General features: G+C 44.6%; 1 protein-coding gene across 8 annotated transcripts in view; it reads left to right on the forward strand.

Annotated features, from left to right (window-relative positions):
* The window catches only part of DYM (dymeclin), a 212,298-nt gene extending 202,013 nt beyond the window's left edge, over positions 1-10,285 (forward strand). For all 8 annotated transcript variants that reach the window (XM_074532155.1, XM_074532156.1, XM_074532159.1 and 5 more), the window contains one exon: positions 8,703-10,285. In XM_074532155.1, coding sequence (XP_074388256.1) covers positions 8,703-8,852 — 150 coding nt within the window. In that variant the 3' untranslated portion in view covers positions 8,853-10,285. The remainder of the gene's footprint in view (positions 1-8,702) is intronic.
* The last annotated feature ends 427 nt before the right edge of the window (positions 10,286-10,712 follow it).

Here is a 10,712-nt window from a genome sequence, read left to right on the forward strand (position 1 = left end):
TCGTGGTTGTGTAAAGCCTTGCACATTAATCTAGAGAAGAATGGCTTGCAGGCTGAAGCACAGGAAGCCAGGGCTTAAACTTATTTGCATCTTCCTTACCAGTGTTAAAAATAGGGACTACTGTTATGAAATGTGCATTTTCTGCAAATCCCATGGTAGGAAAGGCTTATATGTCTGCTTCATATCCATAAAAGTTTTGTGAGTTGATAGACTCATCCCCATTTGTGCTTTGCTGCCCTTTAATGCCGCTGAGAAATGGGTTCAGGGATTATTCAGTTTTTCAGATTTTAATTCCCTAAATTCAAAAACACACAAAGGATTTTACTTATTTGTCTGAGTGGTTGGTGTATGTACATAACAAGTGCTAGAGCAAGGTCAGGACCAGAACTGTTTCTCTCAGTTGGGTCAGTAGCTTTGTTCCTTCCATGTGTTTAACTGTCTTCTTGGTTGTTTGTTTTTTTCCAGTGTAAAAAACATCCTTTGTTTGAATTGTTGTCATTTTGAGTTGTTCAATTTTTGCTCAGACCTGTGCTCTTTCTTTTAAAAGGCCACTATTTTCTGAGAATTACCATTCTTTGAGGTTAAGCCCTGAAGTGAATGAAAGTTCTGTTTTTTGTTGATGGTACCTCATTTATTTACATGTCCTGCCTTCATCCTCATGCTTCAAGTGTATTACATACATCAGTCTCTTTCTTTTCTTTTTATTTGGTAAAGCAAATATATGTTGTATTTTCTGCAGTGTTGGAAATGTCCTCGTAGTGTTCCTGTTGTTTTCTGTCTCCACGGTCTGACAAGTCTGGCTCCTGGCAGTTGAGCAGTCCTCTTGGAAATGTTCTGGAAAGATCTGTGTCCATCTAGACAACATGGCATAGAGAACAATCCTGACAGGGAAAGCAAATTATAGTTAGGGCTATAAATCCTTGAACTGTGACTATAAATGTCAGGATGCGTAAAATGTATGTAGAGATTAATGATGCTTAACCGTGTGTGATACGTAGGTTTGGTTCAGTCTTTCATCTTGGTTATCTTTTCCTCCCATTCCAAAATTTCTTCAGGTGGACACAGGATCTCTGAAGCTGAGCAAAAACTCAAATCCTTCAAACGAAGGGATTGAGGGATTTTCACAGAATCCTACAATAGTTTGGGTTGAAAGGAAGCTTAAAGCTCATCCATTCCCACCCCTGCCATGGGCAGGGACAGCTCCCACTGTCCCAGGCTGCTCCCAGCCCCATCCAGCCTGGCCTGGGGCACTGCCAGGGATCCAGGGGCAGCCACAGCTGCTCTGGGCACCCTGGGCCAGGGCCTGCCCACCCTCCCAGCCAGCAATTCCTCATTCCCAATGGGCCAAAATCTGTCCCTGCCCTCTGGCCCTGGGAGCCATTGCCTGGCTGCTGTCCCTGCCTGCCTTGTCCCCAGGGGCTGTGCAGCTCTCCTGGAGCCCCTGCAGGCCCTGGCAGGGGCTCTCAGGTGTCCCTGGAGCTTCTCTGGTGCAGCTGAGCAGCCCCAGCTCCTCCAGCCTGTCTTTATAGCTGCTGACCAGTGGTCCTGTTTGTTTTTGGTGCTGTCTGGAAGTAGCCCAGAGTCCAGGTGTTTCTGATGTGGAACCCAACAGATCCTGAAATACCAGATACCTGACCTTGTCCTAAGCTCAGATATATCCATTTATACAGAGCTTTTCGAATCTGTGCAGATAACAGCCTGGTATGAGGACAAAAATGGCACAGGTTGGGACTATTGACATTTATCAGCAAGTTTCCTTTCCTGGAAGGTAAAGAGACATGTGTGTATGTGTTTGTGTCTCTGAATTTCTAGGACTTTAAAGTTCTCATTATTTGCCATTCTATTCCAGACAGAAAAGCAGTCTTCTTATGGTACCCTGCAAAGCTTTGTGCCCTGGCAGGTTTGCCACAAATATTTAACTCATTTAACTAATTGTGTTTTTACCAATAATTATCTAGGCAGAACTGTTTGATTGATTTTTCCCAAAATGACCTGGCTTCTCAGTACTCTATAAAAAAATTGGTAATTGCTGAACTCTGACCAGAGGCACGTCTGCCTCTCTGTCAGTAGTTCTGAAAACTCACTTGTTTGTTTTCCTGGAGCTGTGGTTGTACAAACCTTTACTCAAAGTGATCTGAAAACAGAAATCACATATCAATGAAACTTGCTCAAACAGTTCTCTCTCTGTAGATTAACTCCCCTACCCTCTTGGGTACTGCAGGATGGTGACCCATTAGAATGTGGGTTACCTGTCTTACTGAATTTTGCTCCCTGGGAACAATGTTGTTGTCTACTGCAGCTTGTGTGGTTGCTTAAACTTTAATCATTCTATTATTATAAATAATACTGTATTTAATATATATTTATTAAATAATATGTAATATACTTATTATATTTAGCTTGTGCACAGATGGTTTTTAATCTCTTATCACCCTAAGTTTTATATTTCTTTTTCCACCTCCCTGCTATGCTCTGAGCCCCCGTTTTCTTCACTGTCTTTCCGTTTGCACCTATTCCTTAGGCAGATCTCTGAACAAGATGTGTGGCTCACACTTAGTCTAGCACATTTCCTGTTTGCTTCCTTCATCTCCCCACCATCATCCTCTGTGCTGTGAGCCCGAGGAGGAGAGAAAGATGGTATCAGGCAGGTGTGGTGTAGCCCATAGAGATACTTCACCAGAGCCACACACTTTCTGTCTGCAGTCAAAGCACCACAGACACGAACAGAACCCGAGAAAGATTAAACAGCCTTAACGCCCCACGAGAACTAAGTCATTGCAAAAATTCAATCTGTCAGTATCTTGGAGCAAGCACTGAGACATTTTCTTCCACGAATTGTGGTCTGTTAAAGAGCTCAAGTCCTTGTATTTATATAAAACCCAAATATATCAATGTTTCCATATGTACCTGGGTATCCATACCACGAACAGTGTGCCAGGCATGATTGTTGTTGAGTTGTTGTCAAGATCCTTGGCCATTAAGTTGACTTAGATTGGTATTTTGGGGACCAGATTTCCAAGCGGCATTGAGGACTTGTCAGTCAAATACAGGTGTCATTCCTCTGCCCAAAATCCTCACAGATTGGTGTGTTTGGTGCAAGTCAGGTTTTAGACGCGATTCTTGCTGGGGTAAATATTCATTATAGATCCTTTAACAGAGGCTTGGTACAGTGCTGAACCTGAGCCCTCTTTTTTTCTTCTGCCATTTGATGTATTTTGCTAATGAGGTCTAATCCTACAGATGCTCTGCAGGCAATACTGCTATATTTAGCAGAAACAATATGAAACACGTAATTTGCCATCAAGTCATTAGGTTACCAAACAGGATTCATGGTAAGCTTTTCAAACACAGAGAAATCCCATTTTCAGAAAGACTTTGAAGCTTTGGATTGATGTAAAGTTCACATGAATTTGACTCTCAAATGTGTTCAGACTCCTTTGAAAACAGCACTTCTCTGCTCAAAGAGTCACCTGCTTTTGAAAATACTGACTCGTGCTTGATTGCTGTTTCAGAAACCAGAGTTTCCAACCAGAACTTGAGGAAAAGAGGGTTCTCCAGGTTTTTATTAATCCAGCTCTGTAATTTCTTTAATTTCCACAGTGACTGCCCCATATCTTTGATGAATGCTGCTTTTCATCCAGCAGAACATCTAGATCAGGGAAGAAGCAAAGACATTGCTCTTAAAGCAGCTCCATCTGCCCTTGCCTGTGTTATCTGGGCAGAGATCGTCCACTGACATAACACTGTATCCTTAGAGCAGCTCTGAGGGTTCATTTGGAGGGAAGGGGATGTTTTATTTAATGTATGGCTCAAGCCTTATAGCTCAGATGCCGCTGAGCTGCCTGGAGCAGAGCCAGGTGCACTGGCCGTGATGTTCCCTTCCTCAGCGTTAACTGAAAAAAAAACCAAACCAAACCAGAAAAAAAAAAAAAAAAAAAAAAAACAACAAAACAAAAACCCAACAAAACTCCCCAATGTTGTTGAACTTCTGTGGTGGGGGAGTTACTGCAGTGCAGTTCTGTGTCTGTTCATAGGACTTCCCGTGGTTTTTCATCGAATCATGTGATTGACAATGCAGACAGTCTGCAAAGTTCTCGGTCTGTCTCATTTGTACCCTCATCCCAACCACGAAATCTGACTTCTGCTTTGTCTGGCAGAAGAAAACAAGATAGGGTGATGTGGTGGGGTTATTCACTGGAGCTGATAAGCGGTGTCTGTGTTTAAACTGTACCGTTCAAACCATAATGTTACCTGTGTCTCTCACGTTTTCAAGGACTTTCTCAGGCTGATTTATTTTAGACTATCTGGTGTTGTCTGTCCCTCTGTGGGATGGCAAGAAATGCAAATAATGGCTCCAATGGACCTGTTTATGTCAAGGCAAGGGGTTCGGTAATTTAGATAGTGAACATTGTTGTATATTGGATCAAAACAGGGCTTGGGTTGGGAGAGACTTTAAAGCTCATCTCATTCCATGCCCTGCCATGAGCAGGGACAGCTCCCACCATCCCAGGCTGCTCCCAGCCCCATCCAGCCTGGCCTGGGGCACTGCCAGGGATCCAGGGGCAGCCACAGCTGCTCTGGGCACCCTGGGCCAGGGCCTGCCCACCCTCCCAGCCAGCAATTCCTCATTCCCAATGGGCCAAAATCTGTCCCTGCCCTCTGGCCCTGGGAGCCATTGCCTGGCTGCTGTCCCTGCCTGCCTTGTCCCCAGGGGCTGTGCAGCTCTCCTGGAGCCCCTGCAGGCCCTGGCAGGGGCTCTCAGGTGTCCCTGGAGCTTCTCTGGTGCAGCTGAGCAGCCCCAGCTGTGCCAGGCTGGCTCCAGAGCAGAGGGGCTCCATCTTTCCGCACCATCCATCCAAACAAACAGGGCAGTGAAGGAAAAAAAGGGATGATTCATCCCATGCCAAGGCTTTTCCTCTGTCATTAAGATTGCCATTTAAGATGTCTTAGCGTGGTCTCTCTTTGTAAGTGGTGCTGAAAATCTGGTTCATTGGAGTGTCACCAGCTAGGGTGCCAATGTCTTTCCAGAAGTAAGTTGAAGACAACAGCAGCAAGGCAGAAGAAAATAGATTTGTGCACTGCAGCTTTGATGTGCCACTTTGGCAATTTTGTTAACTGTGATAAAGTGCTCACCACTGCTGGCTGAGTTATTTCTGGGCATGCCCTGAGAGCCGTGTGCCCTGGTTGCTTTACAGTGTCACCTGCTGTGTGTCTGCAGCACACAGCCAGGGCCCAAGGCTCCTGATCACTCCTTTGAAGCAGGACAAACAGGAGACAAATGGCACAAATCGGAGTTTAATCATTCCTTGGACTGTCACCTGAAAATCTTGAAAAGTTTTTTGAAAATCTTAAAGCTTTTTGGCATCAATCAGGCTTTCTACATTGTCTTTAAATCCTGCTGTTACAAATTGTTATAAAAGTCATTCTCTTAAAGAAGGAACTATTGATGATTTTGTTTGTTTACAAATTCTGTTTTCAGTGAACACCCTGTTAGTGAAACAGTGTGGGTAGTTTTTTATCTCAACAGTGGATGGCTGCCATGGTTAATCTTGCAAGTTACGTCATAGAATCATTGAGGTTGGAAAAGCCCTCTAAGATCATTGAGTTCAAACATTAACTCAGCAGGACTGTGCTCACTACTAAACCATATTCCCAAGTGCTGCATCCACACCCCAAAGATGCTGGTGCAGTTCTCTCTGTGCTGGACCTCCAGGATTTCTCATTTTAAATTAATTAGAAAACATGGCCAGCACACAGCTGTGGGTCATTGCAGTCATCTAAAGAATGTGGGTTTGAATTGCTGGCCTGGAATTCTAATTTTTCATGTCTCATCAGCAATGCATTGAGCTGTCCTGAGCCTGCTGTTCAGGTGGACCCTCAAAAATCCATCACTCCTAATGTTATCTACATTCTTTTTATATAGACTCAATCAAAACTGTGTATAAGTAGTGGCAGTGTGTATTACTGCTCTCCTTAAAAATCTCATTCTCCTTGTCTGCATTTCCAAGACACCCCCGCAGGCAGTTCAGAGCACATGTTGAGTGTCAAGAGAGTCCAGGCTGACTGCACTGAGTTACACTCAGCCTTCAATCTGAAATTGATTATTAAATTGCTGTGGTGCGATTGCAATAAATGGCAACATCGATCAGCCTGAAGAGAGGCTGAATAATAAAATCAATGCATGGCTTATTGCCTGAAAATATGAATGCACCTGAGCCATTTTATGCTGCCCTTGCAGCTGAGAGATAATGGGATAGTAAGACCTGAGCATCTCAGATGCTGCTGTTGGAATTCCTGATGTAATTTTGCCAAGTGTTTTGAGGCTGAAGATGTTCTTCAAGCTGCACAAGAGCCCAGGAATGGTCCCAGGCTACTGCCATGAATGTTTGCAGAGCCAGTAGCTGCGTCTGTGACCTGAAGGTGAAAAAGAAGGTTGTGTTTAATTCAATTCAAATTAGAATCTTGGATGACTTTCCCCTCCTTCCCTCCCAGAAGGGCTACCATGGGCTGCATCCCTGGTGAGAAGCGTGCCACCCCTGGGGTGAAGAGTGGCAGCTGTGTGAGACTTTGCTCTGGCTGGAGGTGCTGCCATGGTGTGATCGTGAGGTTGAGCCATTCATTCTGCTGATGCAGTGCTGAGCAGAACGTGCTCCTGTCTGCCCTGACCACAAGCCAGGAAGTTTTGGAAGGAAGTGGGGAAGATTACACTGAGGATAAGCAGAGTAGAATGTCAGGGCTTTTTTAAACAAAATAAATACTAATGAAAATATACATGAGGGCTTGGTTGGGGGGGGGGTGATAGAGGGGGAAGACAGGGACAACTTCAGAACTGGGAGCTGAGTTGGGAAGGGATAGGGAATGTCAGTGTAAAGGAGGATCTCACAAGGCTGGTGAGAAAAGAAAGGTTAGGTGAGTACAAAAGAGAAAATATGCTAAAGAGAATAAGGATGCAGTGGAAAGGAGTTGGCATGGCAGTAGGCTGAGAGATTGGAAGTGAGAGGTGAGTATGGGTCTAAGGTACCTAAGAGTGAAAAAACCAAAGTGATGCAGAAGATTGAACAGGCTGGTCAAAACAGACTTGGAGAAGAGAGGTTGTAGAGAGGTGGTGGAAAGTGGTTTAGAAGCACAGAACGGCTGTGGGAGAGTTCTCTACCACAAACTGCATGTCTGGCACAGGAAATTAAACTTGCTGATGTACCTTTGAGATTCTGGGCTTTGAACTCAACAGGGGTTAGATGCAGAGGAGCCTTTAACAGCCCTACCTTTAGCTGCCTCACTTCCTTGAACAGAGATAATGCAGAATCCTTTAGGTTGGAAAAGCTTCCAAGATCTTGGAGTTCAGCTGCTCTCCCAGCAGTGCCAAGGCCACCACCAACCCATGTCCCAGGTGCCACATCCACATATTTCTACAACTTTTCTACAAGTTGTACATGTTTTCTGACTCCAAGAGTACAAATAGCATGGGAGCATTGAAGTTCAATACCTAACCTTGAAAACCAAGTGTCCAAGAAATGCCCCCTCAAAGGAGACTGATCCAGCCAGAATTCTTGTACCCTTAAGGCAAGGAAACAGGACACTGAGCTCAAGAAATAGGGTAGGGAATCCCTTCATTATTAATGGGCAAAGAGGCTCCTTAGCCATTGCTGTGCTTGTTCTGATCATGTCACACGGAGGAGTTTATTCTTAGTCTTAGCCACAGCCTTATAAATAATAAAATGGGTCATGTTTTATCTTACCCCAGTGATCATTGCAATGCGGCTTTTGCCTGAGACTCTGCCAAGCTCAGACACAGGCAACTTTTAGAAGTGGATAAAGTGAAGAGCACAATGCAAAAGTAGACTCAGCTCTTTCCAAAATACTCTTACCAAGAGTGAACCTGGTGGGTTTGCAGTGTGCGCTGCTTTGGGAGGGAAAAAATGAGAAAAATGGGAACTTGAGGTTGCAGTGTCTGTCTCTTTTCTGTGGTGACAGGGACAGGACCCATGGAAATGGCTGGAGCTGTGCCAGAGGGGTTTAGGTGGGATCTCAGGGAAAGGCTCTCCCCCAGAGGGTGCTGGCACTGCCCAGGCTGCCCAGGGATGGGCACAGCCCCGAGGCTGCCAGAGCTCCAGGAGCCTTTGGACAATGATCTCAGGGATGCCCAGGGTGGGATTGCTGGGGGTCTGTGCAGGGCAGGGGCTGGACTGGATGATCCTTGGGGTCCCTTCCCACCAGGAATATCCCAAGTTGTGATATTCTGTGATCCTATGATACCATAAGCTGCATTTATGCTTTCAGCCTTTTCAGAGGATTTTCCTGCTAAGGAGCCAAGTACAATTAATGGCAAATTTTTTTTTAAGGGAAAATGCAATAAATATGTTTGTACTTGCACAAGCAAGAAGGCTTTTGAGGGGCTGCTAAAAATGAGTTTTCCTTGAGACCTTTGTGTTTTGTAGAGGATTCACGTGTTTAGTCTGTTAACAGGCAAATGGATTGTGACCAATGGTAAAAGGCTTGAATACAATATGCTAATGTAGCATTTAATTCAAAGAAGAAATTATGAATGTTCTTTTTATCCTATAAATATTTTCCTTGGGTTCTAATGGTTTAGTTCCTTCCATTATTTTTTTCACCAAACCTCTTTCTTCAGTGTTTATGTGGGCTGTGTGTTTGTAAGCAGACATGCAAACCTTCCCTGACTGGACTCTGGCTTCTTGTTGCAGAAGTTCCCCGAGCTGAAGTTTAAGTACGTGGAGGAGGAGCAGCCTGAGGAGTTCTTCATCCCCTACGTGTGGTCCCTGGTGTACAACTCTGCCGTGGCCCTGTACTGGAACCCCCGTGACATCCAGCTCTTCACCATGGACTCGGGCTGAGGGACACCCGGCCAGGCCAGCCCCGCTCCATCCTACGGGAATTGAACCTCTGCACCCCTTCCAACCTGACCCCTCCAACTGCCCCCGTGACCCCAGAGCCCGTGTCCAGCCCGGCCTCACGCTGGGACAGACTGCTGTGGGGCACTGATGGCTTGTAGGCAACCTTGTGTTTATAGTCCGTAACCTAGAGCTTGTTTGATGAAAATGAGGCCTTACACATGGGGTATGATGTTACTACCAACCACAAACCTGATCGTCCTTTTAACTTAACAGGCTAAATGAGATTGCAGGCTTTGATTTGGAAGCAGTGTTTGTATTTTTGGCTCTTTGGAGCGGGCAGCTTCCTTGGGTCAAGCTTTTTATGGTCTCTTGGATGCTGCCGTGGGGTGCTCGTTACCTAATCCTTGTTTCCACTCACAGCCCTTCGTTTCTGTGGCACTGTCAAGGCTGCAGCCCTTAAATTGCTGTCTACGCTGTCATCCGAGGGAACTAAGCAAGCAGCATCTTAATCAGGTTAGCTCCCAGGCAGATTCAAAACACTTGATTTAGATGTTTGTGGGAGGATTTTCAATAGCAAGTCTTCTGTTGTTGTTGTTGTTTGACTGACAAATACTCTCCAGAGGGCAAGAAACACCTGCTTTTGGAGTCAAGTCCCTTACAGACTTGTTTTTCTGTGCTCCTGTGCAAAATTGTTCCTGGAAATTGAACGTGTAAGGGAAGAGGGGAAAAAAATCCAAAGAAAATAATTACAAGATTGTAAAATAGACCAGTGTCCTGTAAATCTGTGCTTAATGGTGACAGTGTGTTTTGGGGATCCTTGACGAAGCTCTGTGTTGAAAACCTCCTCTTGGCTTTTAAAGTTTTATGGCAGAAGTATAAATTTATCTGAATGTAGAATACTACTCTCTTTTTTTTGGTTGTTTTCAAGTGCCCTTTCCTGATATACCTGTTTCAGCAGTGGGAAAAGCAAAAGAAGTGGTGTGATTTTGAAAGAAATCTCATTTTTCAAAGTGGGGATCGTATTTTGGGGATGCCTGTTGCACACACATGCACCCACTCTCCTCGTCCCACGTGCTGCTGTGTGGGGGACTGTCAGCAGTGCATTGCATGCCAAAACTTCAATTTCAAGGAATTAGTTCTTGAAGATGCGTGGCAACCCTCTGTATTCACTGCCTGCTCCAGCATGTTCTGTTTGTTGACCTGAGGAATCGGGTGCGTTTGCTTTCAGAAAGTCCTTGGAATGGCTTTAAATAGAATTTCTTGCACCGTTTCATCCCTCTGAAGGATGTGCTAAGATTGTACTTTCCTTTTATCTGCTTATTTAGAGACAGAAGTCCATTTGAGTCCTACACAAATGGAAATGCTGGCTTATAAAAAAAAAAAAAAAAAAAAGAAAAAAACGCTTTCCAAATTTATTTAAATATAGCTGCAAAGGGATATGTAGAGCCCATGAGCATTTAGGGCTTTGAAATGGCAGAAGCTTTTGAGAAAAGACGATGGTAAGACTGGAGATGCAGTGTTTTCTTAGGCAAATAGGAGAAATTAATGAACCATGACTGAGCTGCACATAAGTTGATCTGTATTTTGGATTTATTCTGTTTTGTTTTGGTCTTTAAGCAAACGTCAAAAGGGGATAACTATTCTTGGTTACTGTAGTGATTTGTAATTTTGTCTTTATTAAAAGACTAAGAGTGTTTGTGAGTCAACAGGGCTGCCCAGATTTGGAAAGGTCAGTCTGAAGATGCACTTTTAAACTGTGGGCTCTAAAGCTGCTGGGCTGGCTCGATGTTCATCTGTTTTAAACACTCCGGGGTGAGCAGCACCAGAGAGGCCCTGCCAGGGCAGACGCTGCTCAGCCAG

This window comes from Zonotrichia albicollis, chromosome Z, assembly GCF_047830755.1.
Source record: "Zonotrichia albicollis isolate bZonAlb1 chromosome Z, bZonAlb1.hap1, whole genome shotgun sequence".
NCBI classification, from domain to species: domain Eukaryota; kingdom Metazoa; phylum Chordata; class Aves; order Passeriformes; family Passerellidae; genus Zonotrichia; species Zonotrichia albicollis.